Consider the following 19026-nt stretch of genomic DNA (forward strand, 5'->3'; position numbering starts at 1 on the left):
CTGTGCCTCCCCAAACAGCCCTGTGTTGTCCCGCCCATGCTCCGCTCCCAGGTCTCCTCCTGCTTCCCACTGGGGCTCTGCGGCTCTTCCTCCGTGGCCAGAACCCTGGCCTGGGGCCGGGGTCTCCTGGTGGCTGGAACTGGTGCTCACACTGCCCAGTGTTCGGGGGCGGGTAGGGCGCACCGCCAGCCTAGTGCTCCTGTGGGGGAAGGGGAGTGGGAGGGGCGGGGCCTTGTGTAGAAGGGACAGGCTGGGCCAGGGGCTGGCTGGCTGGCTAGCCTCCCCGAGCCCAGGGTTCACTCTCCGCCCATGCAGTCCTGCTATTGCTGCATTCTCAAAACACTTTAAACTCAAGAACTGACCAACAAATAAGTTTTACATAATTCTAGTTCAGAGGGAAAAGCGTGACCCAACACAAAATGTCTTCATATCCTGGCTAAATTCAGATGTGTTCTTTTTAAATCAATGGGTATATGTTTTTTCACATACACAATGAATTTGCCAGGATAAAAGTCATCATTTCGTGGAAAACTGAAACTGGGGGAAAACGCCACTTTGAGGGAGATTTGGGGAACTTAATATGGATATCTTGCCCAATACATTGTGGGAGGGAACTGTGACTTGAGCCTGAAGTGAAACTGATGTTAATCTTACTTCAGTATGCATTAGTTATGAAGATACCATACATTAGGTGATATATGGTATGAATGATAAGTTATACTGAAATAGCTAGATTATTCGGTTGAGACTGAAATATTGGGGAGTATTGCAGATCAGAAACAGGCATAAGGCAGACAAATGGTGTACAAGTTTCAGCATCGATATCCACCAGTCTAGTTTCACACACTCATTTTCAGGAGGAGTAAATTTATTCAGAAATGGAAATATCAGGATTTTTTAAATAAAGGCTTACACAATAACTTGCTGTGTTCGGCACTCTGTAATTTAGGAGTTGGGCACACAAGGGCTCAAAACATAGCTTGTAAATGAGTTTCCAAGAGGGAAGCTGGCCAAACTGTTGTAGAAACTGGTTTAACTTGAACTGTGGTTGAAATAGATTAAACATGGCTCCCAACGTTGGTTTGAAAGGGCATTGTAGATAGGGATTAAGGGACTCTGAACTCCCAATTATGGACACTCTTGTGACATCACTGGTTCTAGCACACAAACTGTAAGCAAACAGAATTGAACTTTGACTTCTGCAGTGTTAGAAACATGAGGAGTGAGGGATGGGAGGAAACTAGTGTTTGCATGCCATTGTTGTCCCTTGGCAAAGATATGTTATCTTTGGGCTTCTTGGTCATAATTGTATATCAGTGAATGGCTAAGCTGTGAAATATTATACAATTATGGCTGCCTCTGTTGTCATAGGAAGGTCTATGAAGTTGAGAGTTAAAAGAGAGAAATCTTTTGGACAAAAGAGAGATCAGAACTCTTCTTAATGGAGAATTAAATTAGTTGCTTACCATCCATCCATAAACACTGGCACTACAGAGCTAACTGACTTCTTGGCCATTGATTGTTCTCATCTGGGTGATGATTTGTTCTGAACTTTTTAGATGAGGATCTTGTTTAAAATAAATCATGGCACTGACACAAGAAATTTCTCACAATCACAGTGTTCACTGTGCTTGTGTGTTCTGCCCGCCTGCCCCCTCCAGCCCCCTCCAGTGCTGTCTTGTGTATTTAGATTGTAAGCTCTTCGGGCAAGGGACTGTCTAGTAATCTGTATTGTGCCTACCACAGTGGTCCCCGCTGTTGATTGATCCTTGGGCACTACCATAATAAACATAATTAATTAATTAATGTGGCGTGGAGTGGCTGGGTGGGGAGTGGCATGTGATATACAGGAGGTTGGGTTAGATGGTCTGGTGGTCCCTTCTTGCCTTTAAATGCTGTCTCTGTGACTCTAAAATATTGCTCCTCGCTGTAGCATAGAAGCTTCAGCATGAGCCTGAGAATTCCAAGATGTTTTCTCCTCAAAGCTGTCAGTGAGTTGTTAAGGTCAGTGTGGCATGTAGACTGCTTAATGGAACCCAACTAAAGTCAACCCATTTATTTCTTCAGTGACCTTTCATAGAGCATAGTAAATCAACACTCTTGAATAGGCCTTATTGTTAATTGTAGGAGTAAGTAGCATATTGTATGAACTTCTTTTCTACAAGACGCCTGAAATCTGAAAGTTTTTAAATGCAAACCCCAATGACAGACTGGTAAAGTTCCTAATTTGCCTGTGTATCATTGTATCCCTGAAGACTATCAGCAGGGCATTTATGAACGGCAGTGCACTCGAACATGTGGTGGAGTTTGGCTTGGATTACCCAGAAGGCATGGCAGTAGACTGGCTAGGGAAGAACCTGTATTGGGCTGATACCGGAACAAATCGTATTGAAGTGTCAAAGCTGGATGGACAACATCGTCAAGTATTGGTGTGGAAGGATCTGGACAGCCCCCGGGCACTGGCATTAGACCCTGCTGAAGGGTAACTTGCTGACTTAATTTTGTTTACAAACTTCGTAAAAATAACACATGCATAATTTCTGTAGGGCATGTTAATGAGGCACCGTATATAAATCCTGAGAGAACTCAGCTTGGGGAATATAACCTAGTAATTTAGAATACAAGGGCTGGAGGAATGTGCTCTTAATGTCCTTGAATAATCATTAGGAATACTTCACAAAAATCAGAGAAGCTCATTAAAAAAGGATTTATATTTAGTTTTTTAATTAATCATAAAATCGAAGTAGCTTTGGGTTTATGGAATTCGTTAATTAGAAAAGGTCCATCACACTGAAAGCTCTGAAAATATTTGTCCTTTTAAAATGGAGCTCCCTTCATCACAGATTAGGGTGTTGTGAGGGTATTATGTGCTCTGCCTCTGAGGGGAAGGGGAAGCTCACTGTGTGAGAATAAGGAGAGCGATTATTTTGGAGGGAAGGGACAAGTTTGGTAGGCAGGGGAGGGAAATAGAGCAGTTTTCGTGGATGCACTATCTGCCAATCCAAAATGTAAGATTTTATAAAGGGAGAACTCTTTTTTCTCCAGGAAAATGGACTCAATCACATTAAAATGTAATAAGAAAAAAACGGTCATAATACTTAACATCTAAATAGCACTTTATAACTTTGAAATGCTTTACAAGCATTTACTAATTTATTCCTTGCAAAATGCACGTGAGAGACGCTAGTTATGTATTACCCCAATTTTACAGATGAGGAAACTGAGACAGAGCAATTTAGGGTCTGGTTTTCAAACACCCTGAATTCCCGCAGTTTACACTGACTTCAGTTGGAACTGTAGGAGCTCAGGAACTCTGAAAATCAGGCACTGAATTATGTGTTCGAGTCCAGACTGAGTCACTGCGGAGCTTGGAAAGTCTGAGGATTTCCAGGCTCCCATTTACTAGGTAGAGCTGCCTCTCCATACCATCTTTCACTTGAAAAATAGCAGTTAAAGTTTGCTAAATACCAAAAATGTTCATCCAAAGTGGGAGAGAACTAAATTTGCGGATGTGATATGCAAATCTGAGCGAGATGTTTTGGGAGTATGCTGTGTCCACGTAGTCCCTCAAAGCTGCTCAATCCCTGGAATTGCAGATTAGTGCTGTGATTTTACCACTTACCTTGAGGTTTGTAACTCCTTTTCATCACTGGTATTCACAAGAGCTAGTATTTCTCATTTACTGCAAAGTTCCTCATTTTCCCTTGCTCTAATAGCTGTCTGGCCAGAAATATTGTCAAAACACACGTAGACCAGAGTGGTTCTCAATTCCTCATCTTAAATTCACACTGGGACCCCGACAGTGAAGTTGCTTTTCTTGCATTCTCTCCTGTTGTTTTTAAAACAATAAATAATCACCAAGATTTTCAGAAGTGGGTTTTCTTCTTAATCCTATGTTTAGACACCTAACTCAGCAGCTCCTTTTGAATAATGAGCCTATGTATTTAGGAACCTATTCATTATCTATCCATTTCTTTATAGTCTTGGCCAGTACATATTCTGTCAGATCACTTCACACTCATAGTGATCTTATTCCTATTTAGTTTAGCTTACCTATCTAACCTTTTTGGGTGTTGTGTGTTCAAGATATTAGGGTCAGCATAGTCCATGGCAGGCAATACAAAGAATTTGGTATCATACATATGGAAACACATCTCCCTGCTGCAATCCAATGATGCCAGAGAACAATAGTATATGCTTATGTGGTGACCACTATGACAGTACTTAGATGATCTGTATCCTATACATAGGAGGGTGAGAGCATTACCTTGGTTCAGCAGTATCTGAGATGAAGTGTATCGTTACCCAACTGCAGTGGAAAGCCTCTGAGATCTGTTTGCAAGGCCAGAGACTCTCAGTCTGAATGAATACAGTGTTGTTCTGCATGATTCAAATTTGCAATTAGGAATACTTGAGCTTTCATTCTGGACAATCTGTTACGATTCAGCTTGTTGGGAGTACATGGGAGAAGACTTTTAAAATGTCCTGCAGAGCACCACTTTGTCACACAAAATTAGTTAAGCTTAGTTCCCATTTGTGGTCAGCTGCCTCAACCCAGTACTAGATCTGGAACAAATCTGTTTCCTCCTCCTCCCCCCTCCCCCCCCCCCCCAAACGTGTGCTAGATTGTTATTGCAACTTTCATATCACTTAAATGAAACTTCCCATGGCCTTTTTGTTGTGGAGATTTGTACTAGATCTGTGCTGGGCATCTGACTGGGTGAAAAGCTTTTCAGGTACCCTGACAGCCAAAGGAAGAAACATGTTTCCTTGATCATCAGGGACCTTCAGAAACCTATCCCTCCCTGGAGAGGTTGGGTTGATGCAAATCAGGTTTGTCTGAACGTTATCATGACCTGGGATAATGGTGTTTTATATGGCTAGTTATGTTATATTCAAATTTTAAACACTATGTAGTCATAACATTTTGGAAGATGTGTACTTGCCTTGCTGATACCAAATGTCTGCACAAGAAATACACACCACAAAATCCTTCCTAAAACAGTATAACATCCTTTAGTAAAACATACACTGGTATGTGAAATGTTGTAGTATCCTTGATAACTCCACATTGGCAACAAGCGAGGCATAAGAGGCAGGTGTGTGATCCTTTGTATCCATATCTGAGTGGAATGGAAATACCATACAGTTTTGTGGTACTTCAACCATGAAAATAGTCTAGTCCATTGCTACCTATAAAACCAATCTCTGGTGTGGAAATTAGTGGAGAAAGGAAATATCCTCACACTCACCTATTTTAAAAGAAACATTTAGTTTGGTGTTCAGTGGAGGATTGAATAGAAGCAGAAGGCAATTTTTGTTGCTCATGCAATGTGCTTTGGACCAATTTTTGATAAAGAACAACGTGCAATTTAATGTACCCAGATGCCATCCTGTTTATTATTAGCTAACACATGTGAACTAGTTAAAGACTGAAGGGCTCTAGTAAGGAAGTCCTTGGTAAGGGTCCAGCTTTGGATGGAGCAAATATTATTGAAAACAGTATAAGGAAGTCTGACTCATTTCCTAGCTTGTATTTTGAGAAAAATATTTAATGTAATGTGTTTTAATAAACACTTAAATTTGTAACTCTGATTTTCTGTTCCCTTTTTTCTTGCTTTTGTGTTGTTTTTTCTTTCATGTACTCGGAAGAAATGTTAAGAGTCTGCATCAGCACAAAACTTCTATATCAGATAAATGAGAACTTTCTGGCATTTTTATACAGGTTTATGTACTGGACTGAGTGGGGTGGGAAGCCCAAGATTGACCGAGCTGCCATGGATGGAAGTGAACGTACCACTTTGGTACCAAACGTGGGGCGAGCTAATGGGCTAACAATTGATTATGCAAAAAGAAGACTTTACTGGACTGATCTAGATACCAACTTAATAGAATCTTCAAATATGCTAGGTAAGCTGCTGTTGCTTTTTCTGTGCAAGCTGTGTATTTTTACTTACATGTAGGACAAAGCTGTCAACTGATAGCTTTTGGAGTGTCCTGTCCGGCAAAAAATATAACCTGCATTTGTTGTGGAGAGGTGGTAGGAAAGCCAAACTGCAAAAAAGCTCATAGATTTAATACACTCAGAACTGATTTAAAAAAATTTTTTTTTAAAGTAGGCGCACTCCATTGTATGCATTAGGCATGAGAGTAGGACGTATGTGTGAAAGAGAGAGACAGATGAGGAAGGAGCCTCATGCTGCAGACGGGTTGTTACAGAAGACTGGCAATCCTGGTGGAAGCTGATTTTTAAACTAATTTTTTTTTGTTGCATTTTTTAACCTATCCACGAAGAAGCAATGTCTAACACATTGTTAGAAAAACCCAGTATGTCCCCAGTAATTCTTCTTGTTTTCCTCTCTCCCTTTTTTGAAAACAGGCCTTGACCGTGAGGTTATAGCCGATGACTTGCCTCACCCGTTTGGCTTGACTCAATACCAGGATTACATCTATTGGACAGATTGGAGCCGGCGCAGCATTGAGAGAGCCAACAAGACCAGTGGCCAGAACCGGACCATCATCCAAGGCCATTTGGATTATGTGATGGATATCCTGGTCTTCCATTCCTCAAGACAGGCAGGCTGGAATGAATGTGCATCTAGCAATGGGCACTGCTCCCATCTTTGCTTGGCAGTGCCAGTTGGTGGTTTTGTGTGTGGATGCCCAGCTCATTATTCCTTGAATTCTGACAACAGGACCTGTAGTGGTAAGCCCTAAGCACAAATGACAAATTAGAGACATAGGGAAGAGAATGCCATGTTTGTTGTTCCGATGGGAATAAATTATGGAAGCAAATGCAATTTGGTAACAGATAAAAGTATTTTACTAGGAAAAAAAAGAAACATTTTCATTTCTTCTCTATTTATTTTGAGTAGCAACAAAGAGGAGACCATTTGCTTTGGTGCAGGAACATAATGTGCCAAGTCATGGCTCGTTTCTACCTTTGATACTGAAAGGTTATTAAAAACCTTTCCAGTTCCAATACAAAGTTTTAAAGCAGGATGTTCTGGCAGAGGGTGTGTGTGTGTGAATGTGGCAATAAAACTGGCTGGATTTTGTTTTCTAACCATACTAAAATCCTACCAGGCAATTGAGTAAAAGTTATGATATTTTAAAAAAAAATTCCAGGCCAACAGCTTGGCAACGGGATTAATTTCAGTGAACCTTTTTATTCATTCTGCCAAGCAGAATAAGGCTGGGTAAGAAGAGAGGCTGGAAACACTTCTGCTTTTGTGCTAGCCCATGAAAGTTACTTCATGTCCCCTTTTATTTTTTTGAGATTTACCAGGCATAGAGGATTAATGGGATTTTGGTGTATGTTTTGGAAAGTTGGATGCGTTTTAAGTTGTTGGAGGTGAATTTAGTTGTGATTTATATTCCAGCTTGAAGGGGTGCTGGACAGACCTTCCTTCAGAGCTCACCCCAGTGTGGCTAAAGGCATTGCTTTTGAGTGAGAAAAGAGGCCCCAGGGTGCTGCCTTCACAGCACTTCCAGTTCCTGATCACAGTAGAGACAGCAAGCAGCCAACCCCCAGTTTTTTTCATTGTTGTGCAGTGTGTGAACCACAAGGCCCTTAGGCCAGCCACAATTAGTTTCTAGCCAAATAATTCATCTTTCTCTCAATAAGTGGCTTCCAGTGCAGCACTCATAATTCTTCATATGATGGTCCCTACATGTATTCCGCACATGGGATACACATGAGCACCATGTGTTTGAATCCAGAATTTTTTTGCAAGCAGTGGCCATTGGCCTGTACATGTGCTGTAGCTTTTCTCATGCTCCAAACCCAAAGGGGCATGAAAAGTGGTGCAGGCCTACACCTCTTCAGCTCCTGCTTATGGCTGCGTGGTCTGAATCGAGATCTTTGGTGTCCTCATCTTCCCCCCCCCCCCTTTTTTTTTTTTAACTGCGTCATTGCTCTAAAATGTTGTACATAATTAGTTTTAGTAGTTTTTATAGTATACAGTAGAACCTCAGTGTTATGAACACCTCAGGAATGGAGGTGGTTCTGCACTGAAATGTTCGTAACTGAACAAAACATTATGGTGGTTCTTTCAAAAGTTTACAACTGAAAATTGACTTAACACAGCTTTGAAACTTTACTGCACAGGAAAAAAATGCTGCTTTTAAGTATCTTAAATTAAGTGAAACAAGCACCGAAATGGTTTCCTTACCATGTCAAATCTTTTTTTTAACCTTTCCCTTAATTTTTTATAGCAGTTTACATTTAATTGCCATTACAGTATTTGCCTTTTTTGGTCTCTGCTTCCTGATTGTTTACTTCCGGTTCCAAATGAGGTGTGTGGTTGACCGGTTCGTAACTCTGAGGTTCTTCTGTAGTTAGTGTTTCCCCACCCATTTTATTTTCCCTGGAGAAGTCTGGGATTATGCCTAGGGTTCAAAAATTGTGTTTCCTGCCTTCGCTCCTTTTCGGTGAATGACAAACATCAGCACTGCCTCTACTGCCTGGGTGAGGCTTATATTTCTGTGAGCATCTGCTGCTCTTTTCCCCCCAGAATTCATGAGCGTCTGGAACTGAGACTCAGAAAATATCTCCCGGAGAAGGCTATGAAACCCCAATCCAATTGGCTTGGGATAAACAGCTCCTGATGCTCCCGTCCACTTCTAGAGTCAAAGCGGTACCTGTAGCGACACGTACCACAATGACCAGGGAAGCGCTAGTTCAGACTGCTCTGCCAGCGGACTCTCCTCATACCCCAGGACAATCAGACTTGCGTCTCCCTGAAGCGGACATCTTTGCTCTTCCCTATCCACATTGAGCCCTCCTGTCAGAACCATCTTTATTCTGGGACATTGGTACACCAGAAGAAGACAGAGTCATGTCCCGATGAGACAGAGTCATTCTCCCATCCCACATGCCAGCCTTGCGGCTCAATCAGTGGTACCGTTGGTTCTGTTGGAGATAAGGATCCAGCTTTCTGTTCGGATGAGTCTTAGCCCTTGCAGCATCAGGCAAAGGTGGCACAAAACAGGAGCCCAAGAAGATGATGGTTCTGACCTCCAGGCAGATACAGTTGGCCAAGAAACAGGCTCCCCCACCCCATGCCATGGGGTTCTCCTTTGGCAATTGATCCATCCTACTGGCAATATTGGGGATCATGGGAGCCCTACCCTAGACACTCTGAATTGGTGCAGGAATCCTATTTGCCACTTCCCAGATACCCACAACCGGCCCCGTCAGCATATTCAGAAAGGGAAGGTGAGCTGGTTACAGTAGCAATCTCGTCGTCTTCATCAGATGAAGCAGTTACTCCATCTTCTCCATCCCTCTCAGATGACTTTAAACAATATCAAGAGCTAATGCCCAGGGTGGCTTCAGAGTTAGATTCAGCTTGAGGGAGATCAGGAACCTCAGCATAGTTTAGTAGATGTTCTGCACCCATCTGGTCCCAGTCAAGTGACCCTCCCCATCACAAGGTCGTTATCATGGATCCAGCAAAGATGATTTGCCACACTTCTGTTTCTTGTGCTCTCACTCCTAATTGGGCTAAGAAGCAGTGCTTTGTTCCATCCAAGGGGGGAAAGTTTTTGTTCTGATGCTTTGATGGTGCAGGTGGCTACTGAGTGGTCCAGGTAACAGCACCCAAAGGTTAGGTTACTCCCTGTAAGAAGGGACACAAGCGACTCAACCTTCTAAGGAGAAAGGTCTTCTTTCACCTCCCTCCAGTTCAGGATCTCAAATTATCAGGCCCTCTTGGCCAAATCAGATTTTACTAATTATAAGAAGTTTTGGAATTCAGATTCCCTGAGGGGCATAGGGCCTGCTTCCAGGCCTTAGTGGATGAGGGCAGATTGATAGCCAGAATTTCCCTCCGGGCCGTGGTGGACACAACTATACTGCATCTAGGGGAATGGCTATGGCCATTGTTATGAGGAGAGATTTGTGGTTACGATCCTCAGGTTTTCCCAGAGGTGCAGAGTACCATCCAAGATCTGCCCTTTGATACTATCAACCTATTCCACAAGAAGACTGATGAGTGTCTCTGTTTCCTCAAAGACTTGAGGACAAAACTTGATTCACAGGCATTTATATCCTTGCCCCTAAGAGAAAACCCTATAAACTGGGCTAATAGGGCAAGACCACCTCCTCAGCCATTTTACCACCAATGTTCTCAGGAGCTACCACTCAAGAGACAGAGGGTTTATAGACCCAGGAACCCAGTCTCTGCAACATTCACCACCACATCACACTCTAACCCCAAGCGAAGAGGTTTTTTCCATGGGACTGTTGAGACCTGTGTCCCTTTATTGATGCCGCTTCATTCCCCTCCTCTGATATTCAAAGGCTTCCACACCCCATTTGGCAAAAACTGCCCTAACTACAGATAAATGGGTATTAAAAATTATTCATGGCAGCTAGCTGATGGAGTCTCTGGTACCTCCTACCCACAAACCCCCTTCTTCGTTCTTTTTCACGGACCATTCTTATGAGGCGATTCAGAGGCAAGAGGTGAACTCCCTTCTCAGGGGAGCCATAGAAAGGGTTCCACCTCAACATCAAGAGAGGGGATTCTATCTCCCTTACTTCTCCATCCACAAGAAGAATGGGGGATGGAGACCAATTCTTGATCTGAGACAGTTGAATAGGTTCATTTGAAAACTAAAATTCCACATGATTTCCTTGGCATCCATAATTCCCACATTAGAGGAGCACACATGGTTCGTGGCTCTCAACATGAGACATACATTTTCACATAGACATCCACCCAGCCCACAAGAGGTTCCTCAGGTTTCTCTTCGATGAGCATTACTAATTTAGAGTCCCTCCCACTTTGGGCTAGCTACTGCACACAGGGTCTTTACTAAGGTCTATTCAATAGTGGCACCTTGGATGAGAAGAGAGGGATTTACAGTCTTCCCCTACCTGGATGACTGGCTACTGATGGGCGGTTCCTACAAGGAAGTCTAGCAAGCAACCAGTGTTCTGCTCAGCCTTCTGCCTTTCCTGGGTTTCCGCATCAGTCATGAAAATCCATGTTGACCCCCATGATTCTCATAAATTTTATAGGGGTGATATTGGATTCGACTGCGGCAAGAGCATATCTGCCTCTCAAGATGTTTTAGGCCGTGAGCGTGCTCATACGTCAGATCACTGTCAGAACCAGGACATAAATCAGAACTTGTCTTTTCCCTCCTCGGTCATGTGGCTTCATGCACACACGTGACACTGTTTGCCAAGCTTTATTTTCACTGCCTGTTTTCTCTCTCTGGACTCACTCACCAAAGAAAGGCAACATAAACAGAGGTGACAGTTCTGCCTAAAGTTTTAGACAAACTCTGGTGGACAAAAGTGGAGAAGGTCTGGGGATCCCTTTCCTCACACTGACCCCTGAGCCAATCCTCAATCCTGATGCTTTCCTCTTCAGTTGGGATGCTCACATGGGTAATTACATGGCACAAAGCATCTGGACTCTTTGGGAGTACCAGTTTACTAGAATTCTAGGTGGTCCCGTGAGCCTGTAACTCCTTCCTCTCTCATCCAATCCAGACATGTCCGAATAATGTTGGACAACATGACGACAATATTTTATGTAAACAAGAAGGGAGAATGAGATCTCTCCCTTTGTGCGTAGAGGCAGTCACCCTTTGGAACTGGTGCATCAGCCATCGCATATTCCTATTGGCAGCTTCTTTACCAGGGGTGCAAAACTCCCCAGTGGACTGCTCGAGCAGACATTTTTCCACACATCACGTACGGGAGATTCATAATTTGGTTCTTGATGACGTCTTCATCCAATGGGAATGCTGACATCAGACCTTTTCACCTCATGGGAGGACAGGAAACTTCCTCAGTACCTCTCCAGAGTAGCCCTGGGCAAGGGCTTGACAGAAGATGCCCTACTGGTGTCATGGAAGGGTTGCCTGGGGTATGTCTTTGACACCACTAGTGCTACCAAAGATTCATGAAGACAGAGTTCATGTTTTCCTGTTTGCACCCAACTGGTTGAGACAGTTCGGTTTACAATCTGCTGAAGGCCTCAGTTCACCCACCCAAGAACATCCCCAGGGTGCCGGACTTTGAGTGCATAAGGGCAAGTCCTAGCATCCCAACCTGGGACTGTTGCAACTCAGGGCCTTGTATTTGGATGGGCATCAGAAATAGAATACTCGTTCTAAAAGGGTGCAGTCCATCCTTAACCAAAGCAGAAAAGAGTCTGTGAGAAGCTGTTACTAAGCAAAATGGAAGCATTTCTCCGCCTGGGCTCACCAATGCAACTTGTGTCCAAAATCTGCTGGGATCCTTCCTATCTTAGAGTATCTACTTATTCTTAAGTCTTCAGGTCTCATGCTCAATTCTCTGCGAGTACATTTAGTAGCAATCAGTAATTTCTGTTCTCTAAATACCATACAGTATTCACTGATCCTGTCACAACTAGATTTCTGAAGAGGAGTCTCAGAGCCTTTCCACCATTGGTGAAGTTTGCACCTTAGTCAGAGGTGAAAGTAAGCTGGTACGCCCCGGTCCAGCGTACCAGTAAGAGCCAGTGTACCGTACTGGGGAAGCCTGGCTTCCCCAGAGGGCAATCCCAGCAGTGGCTGGAGCCCCAGGCCCTTTAAATGGCCTCCAGAGCCCTGCTGCTGGAGCCCTGGGGTAGCGGCTGCAGGGCTCCAGCAGCTATTTAAAGGGCCTGGGGCTCCCCTGCTTCTACCGCCCGGACCCTTTAAATAGCCACTGGAGCCCTGCCACCGCTACTCCAGGGCTCCGGCAGCTATTTAAAGGACTGGGGCGGTAAAAGCAGGGGAGCCGCGGGCCCTTTAAATAGCCCCTGGACCCCTGGGGTAGCGGGGGCTCCAGGGGCTATTTAAAGGGCCGGGGCTCCAGCTGTCTCTGCCGCCCCGGCCCTTTAAATAACCGCTGGAGCCCCGCCGCTTACCCAGAGCTCCAGCGGCTATTTAAAGGGCGGTAGAAGAGGGGCGCTCGGGGCCCTTTAAATAGCCTCTGGAGCCCCGGGCTGCTGCTGCTACCCGAGTGGGGGGGCACTTACCTTACAGGGCGGGCTGGGGCTGGCTCTGACCCCCCTCAACCCCCCCACCCCTCTTCTGCCCTAGTCCCTGCCCCTTCCAGGGGCCAGAGCTGGCCCCAGAGTACCGGTAAGTCACTCGACTTACTTTCACCCCTGACCTTAGTGGAACCTCAATTTTGTTTTGTTGTTCGCTTGCTCCCCTTCCAGCTTCTAGCCACATGTTCTGTGACCCACCTGTCCATGAAGGTGGCCTTTCTAATAGCCAAAATGTCAGCCAGAAGCGTTAGTGAGCTGGGAGTGCTCATGGTGGACCCACCGTATGCTACATTCTATAAAGAAAAGGTCTTGTTATAGCCCCACCCTAGATTCATTCCTAAAATAGCTTCTGAGTTTCATATGAGTCGGGTAGTCCATTTACCGGTAGCTTTTCCAAAACTGCATGCCTCAGATGAAGGGAGGTGGCTGCATTCTCTGATGTCTCAAGTGCTTTGGCCTTTTATCTGCAAAGAACAAATGATGTTAACAGACACCTAAACTAATTGTTTTCGTAGCAGAGTGATCAAGGGGTCAAGCTACATAGACACAAAGACATTCAAAATGGATCTCGAGTTGTGTTACCCTTTGTTACCAACTAGCTTATATTCCCGCTCCGGAGCAGGTGAGGGCTACTAGAGGGCAGATTATTTCGGCTGCATTGCTGAGAGACGTACGCCTCCCAGAGGTATGAAGGGCAGCTAATTGGAGCTCTTTGCAGACCATTGCAAGACATAACACTCTGGTCTGGTCAAATGCAGACAGCTGTGAGGAAAGCAGTGGTACAGTCAGTGCTGGCCTCCTTGCACCCACCTCTTGGCTTACCACTGCTTGTTAATCTCCCACATGGGGAATACACATAGAGGCCATTACTCGAGGAAGCAATGCAGGCTACTTACTGTTAACAGGATGCTATTCAAGATGTGTGGTCCCCGTCTACCTGCCCTCCATCCCCTCTGCTGTGGATTGTTTGAACCGCTGTAAGAATGGAAAACTGGAAAGGCATTGGCCCGCATCACCTTTTATGCCCTTGGTTTGGAGTATGAGGAGAGTTACAGCACATGTGTGAGCCAATGGACACTGCTTGCAAAAACTTTTGGACTCAAGCACACAGTGCGCATGCATACCTAATGCGTGGAACACAGATAGGGACCACACGTCTTGAAGAAACTCCAGTTACTGGTAAGTAACCTCCATTTTTGACTGCCAGGATGCTTGGATGGTTTCTGCTGGTGTCATTCAGATTAGTCAGTGGCTTAAGATAATCAGATATTCTCTCATCTGCATTATGCATGAGTAAAGAGATCTAACTGCTGCACTAAACCCAAATCAGGTGTCACTTATTCTGAGAATGTCACCTCCATGGAATACTTTGAAAATCATCCTCTTGGAAACATTTCTGCTTTGCACACTCCACATTTTCAGTATTTCTTTTCTGCTTATTACAAGGGACCACTTGCATGCGAACAAAATCTTTGTACCATGTCCTCCTTCACTGCATGTCAAAAGAATAATTGACATAGTTGTGGTGATAACTATGATATCATAAGCGGGGAATTTTGTCTTCGGACGAGAAATAAGTAGTAGTCACGTAAAGATCCTGTTTTCATGGAAATGTTTCGTTACAAAGCAACGAGAAAAATACAGGAAACATGTTATGTTATAGAGATGTAGAACTGTTCCTAAATAGTATGGTTCAGAGTCTTTCATTAGGCATTAACAGCTTTTCAGCCATGTTCAACCCTGGTAGATTTCCCACTTCTCATTTGTAGGTAATTGGAGACTTAGATTTTTCTGCTTGTAATTTAAGTTTTCTCTTGGCCTCTGTAATTGGCGCATGGATCATTTTAACTTTCTGTTGCCTATTTTACTTGGTTATGTGTTTCTGAGCATTATTCTAGCACAGATTCTGTTTAGAAGCCAATTCCTCCCTTTGTTGACCACAATGCACATGTGTGCACATATTCTTTTAATTATGGGAAGGAGATGCTGCTGCGACGAGATCTGGGAACTCAAAATTTCAGAGCCAACGCTGCATTATTAAGCTTGAAGAGCAGTTCCCCAGTTGGGATGCTGCTGTGTTTCACCTACAGTTCCTTCCAGAAATATAGTTAAAATATGACTGTTGGGAGAAACTACGTTGGAGAATAAAAAATGTTTTCCAAAACCCAGACTGAGTTCCAGAGAATGGGGGGACTTAAATTGGGAAATTTACCCTACCACCACATACAATGAGTGATTCATTTGGATAATAATGCTAGAGAAGTCTGAGTTTGCGGATATCATGAAGACAATTATTTAATACCTTTCCTTTTGAAGTTCTTACTGAGTGGATCTCTGAGAATGACAAAGGGTCTCTGGAAGGGGGGAGCAGAGGGATTTGACTGTTTGTGAAAGGAGGCTTGCATGCTTTCAGTTACAACTTCCTTTGTTTTGGTCTAAAACTTTCTCGTTTGCATGTGTCCCTTAAAATTCTGGTTTATCTAATGAATAAGGGATTTGACCTTTCCAAATGTGGTGTTTTGCTGTTTATATACTACATACATACAACAAACTTTGTGTGTGTGTGTAGGGGGCTGGGGGGGTTTGGTTTGCTTTTGTCTTATCTTCTATTAATTAGTGATTAAATGTAGAAAAAAGTCACTGGTGAAATGCTTGCGGGGAAATCCAGGTTTTTCAGAAAGCAAAAATAACTTGCACCTAGGTCAGAATTTTGAACAGTGTGAAAAGTATATTTTTATGCCAGTGAAACTTTTTTCTTAGCAGCAGCCAGAAAAAATACTCAAAGTACATGCCTAAAATAATAAAGACAGAGGATGTTCTCTGGAACCTCACTCCCCCAGGTGTTGCCTCGCCTGGTTTATAGGTGAAATGTCCCCCTGCTGATCTTTCCAGGCTTGAGATCTACTTTACTGAGGCTGTTGGACCTTGTTCTACAGTGCACTGTAACTTTATTGCAGGAAAGACCACTGGGCTAAAAGAATGCTGTGAAGAGACTTGGGAAAAGTGTTTTAAATTGAATACCTGGATCTTGTCATGATTTCAAAGAGTGTGTCCATATTCTTTTTCTTTTTTTTGCATTTGAAATTATCCTTTTTACATCCCCACATATAAGAATTTATTTTAAAAGATGCCTTTAAAGCCTTAAAAAAACCCCAAAAAACTCTGTCTGTGCAGATGTGTGTATATGTGGGAAGGAGGAAAGGGGTGGGTTCTAGGGGAAAGTAAGGTATTGATAGCTTTTGTGTAGTAATGTTAGTAGTGGGTATATAGATAACCGGTGTTTCTGCTCTGTGTGTTTCCCCCTTTTTTTAAAGCTCCTACAACTTTCCTGTTGTTCAGTCAGAAGAACGCAATTAATCGCATGGTGATAGATGAGCAGCAGAGTCCAGATATCATACTCCCTATCCACAGTCTCAGGAATGTCCGGGCCATCGATTATGACCCCCTAGATAAGCAACTTTACTGGATTGACTCTCGGCAGAACATTATCCGGAAGGCACAAGAAGATGGCAGCCAGGTATCCAGTGAGAGGAATTGCAAAGAGATGAGGCACTGTTTATACGAAGCAATGATTAAATTTTAAATAATATAGACGGACAGACTTCCTGCTAGCTCCAGGTTCGCTGTAGCTGGTCTGGACTGGTGGTGATGAGAACCTAAATAGAAATGGATAGTAGGATTCATGTAGGAAATACAGAAGGGGCAATAGTCTGTGCAGGGGAATAGAGATGACCGGGGAAGGTACACTGACTTGAGGGTAAGAGATTTGGGGTGGTATGCCGCTCCTGTCTAGGAGTTGGGGAATTCTGGTGTAGGCATGAGGAGAGTGGGGTAGTAGACCAGTGGGACTCTGGATGAGAGGCATGAAACAGAGTTGCAAGAGTCCCAGCAGCATGGAAAGGGAGCACATGATTGGGGAGCAGAGAGGAGGCATGGATGGGGCCAGAGACAAAGCGTGGTGCAGGATGGGTGAGGTAACAGTAATTGATTAAGGCTTGTACAATTGTTCATTCTCAGACTTTTAAAATCTTTTATTTATTTTTGGTGGCGGGGAATTGAAGACATAAATTTTTTTTGTTAAAAGAAAGTGCAGTTTCTTAAGGAGGGGGTGGGAAATGTGAGTTGGATTCCGTTGAAATGCTCGATCATCCTTCAGTCCTATTTAGGGATGTTTTTTGTGACTGTCTAAATAATTTAACATCCAAAACTGGTCAAAAGTGCCAGATCTCTCCAGGACCAGCAGAATAAAACAAGTGTGCAGTTTCTAGGCCAAGTGCTTTGGAAGATGTAACAAGCCAAAAAAAAAAGATTGGCAACTTTTCCAAAAGTGGAAGACAAGCTACTTTACAGAGCACCTTTGTCCCCAGAATGTCACATTGAATTTACTCCAGGCTTTCCAGAGAGACTGTCGGAGGCTAAGATGTGATACATGGAATTTCAGCTGGATCGATATGTCTCTAATAAAGTTGTCTGGGTGGGGTAAATCGTGTTTGTCACAGGGAAGACTACTTCGATCTTATCTGTGGAGAGATTATAATGTCTGCATAATAATTTTCTCTACATTGAAGAGGGCCAGAAAGGGGGATTTCATGTAGTTGAAATACTTGGAAAAACAGGGAAAACTCAGAAGGGAGTAAAATGGGAAAATTCCAAAGTGCTAAATTTCATACCAGACCAAGGACCAGTGCTAGCAGATATCCCCTCTACCAATTACAAGGGTTCCCTAATGTGATTTGCCTCCTCACATATGTGATGAAAATGATGTAGGAGGATTGATGTGAGAGGTGTTGTCCAAGCCATCAGCTGGTCTCCTGAACATTTCTTTTCCTGATCTGTCCTATAGACTGCTCAGGGTTAGGGATTATTGGTGACATGGACTTTCTGTTGTAGAGAGCTGTGTGTTCTGTATTCACATTAGTCTATGTACTGAGGAACTGGACTGTCTAAGGAGTTTGGTTTATTAAGAAAAAGAGAATGAGATAGAATTGGAAGAGAAACATCAAAACTGTGCCATGCCAAGGCCCAGAGAGTGCCTTTCCAAGTGGAAACCTTGACTTTAGTGATCTAGCTGTCTCCTCTCTTAGAGTGGTTGGGATTTAACGAATGTAATCTGTTTTGGGTTGGTGAATTTAGAGAGAAACTTTCAGCAGACAAGAATTGTCCTTTAAGGCATAGTACAGCCAGTCATACAGCGTTCATAGCCTCTCAGAACTCCTGGCACTGGGGAGTGTCGGTGCCATTCCCCGAGCCACCTTTGATACCCCCACAAAGCCCAACAACAACATCAGTTCTTCTGAGCTGCAACCAAATGGTATGATTTCCATCCCCCTAAATCTGCCAGGGTATGTTTTGTGTCCACTGCTCACTCTGCTGTTGCTCACCAAGGGACCGAAAGAGCGAGAAACAACTGAACATGTGTTCCTGGTTTAGGATTATATTCTGGAGGCCTCTTTCTAACTTTGAAGAATTTCACATACAGCGGATCCAGTTCTAGGTGATGCACTGAATGTAATATCCTTCTGGTGATTTCCCAGAGCCTTACTGTGGTGACGAGTCTGGTTCCCAATCAGAACCTGGACATGCAGCCCTATGATCTGAGCATTGACATCTACAGCCGCTACATCTACTGGACTTGTGAAGCCACTAATGTGATTAATGTGACACGCTTGGATGGGAGACCGATGGGCGTGGTGCTGAAAGGAGAAGATGACAGGCCCCGGGCCATTGTGGTGAACCCAGAGAAAGGGTATGTAGTTGTAATGTGGAATAGTAGGGAAAATCCAGCCTGGAGATCCTATTAATAAATCTTCTAGCTTCTGGCTACCCTTCATCAAAATAAGGGTGTCTTTGGAACTTTTGCATTGGTGCTGAAGGTTGAGACTTCTAAAATTCTTAGTGTAAAATACTGGCCCATTGAAGTCAATAGGAATTCTTCCACTGACTTAATTGGGGCCAGGATTTCACTGGTAAAGGTTAGCAGGGTTCAATTATGGCCTTCCTGAGG

General features: G+C 43.7%; 1 protein-coding gene across 3 annotated transcripts in view; it reads left to right on the top strand.

The window, feature by feature from the left end:
- Nucleotides 1–19026, top strand: part of LRP6 (LDL receptor related protein 6) — a 196133-nt gene that overhangs the window by 145843 nt on the left and 31264 nt on the right. For all 3 annotated transcript variants that reach the window (XM_037914179.2, XM_037914184.2, XM_043533900.1), the window contains 5 exons: nt 2256–2482; nt 5726–5910; nt 6380–6706; nt 16337–16539; nt 18557–18768. In XM_037914179.2, coding sequence (XP_037770107.1) covers nt 2256–2482; nt 5726–5910; nt 6380–6706; nt 16337–16539; nt 18557–18768 — 1154 coding nt within the window. The remainder of the gene's footprint in view (nt 1–2255; nt 2483–5725; nt 5911–6379; nt 6707–16336; nt 16540–18556; nt 18769–19026) is intronic.

The sequence above is a fragment of the Chelonia mydas genome, chromosome 1 (assembly GCF_015237465.2).
Source record: "Chelonia mydas isolate rCheMyd1 chromosome 1, rCheMyd1.pri.v2, whole genome shotgun sequence".
Lineage (NCBI taxonomy): Eukaryota > Metazoa > Chordata > Testudines > Cheloniidae > Chelonia > Chelonia mydas.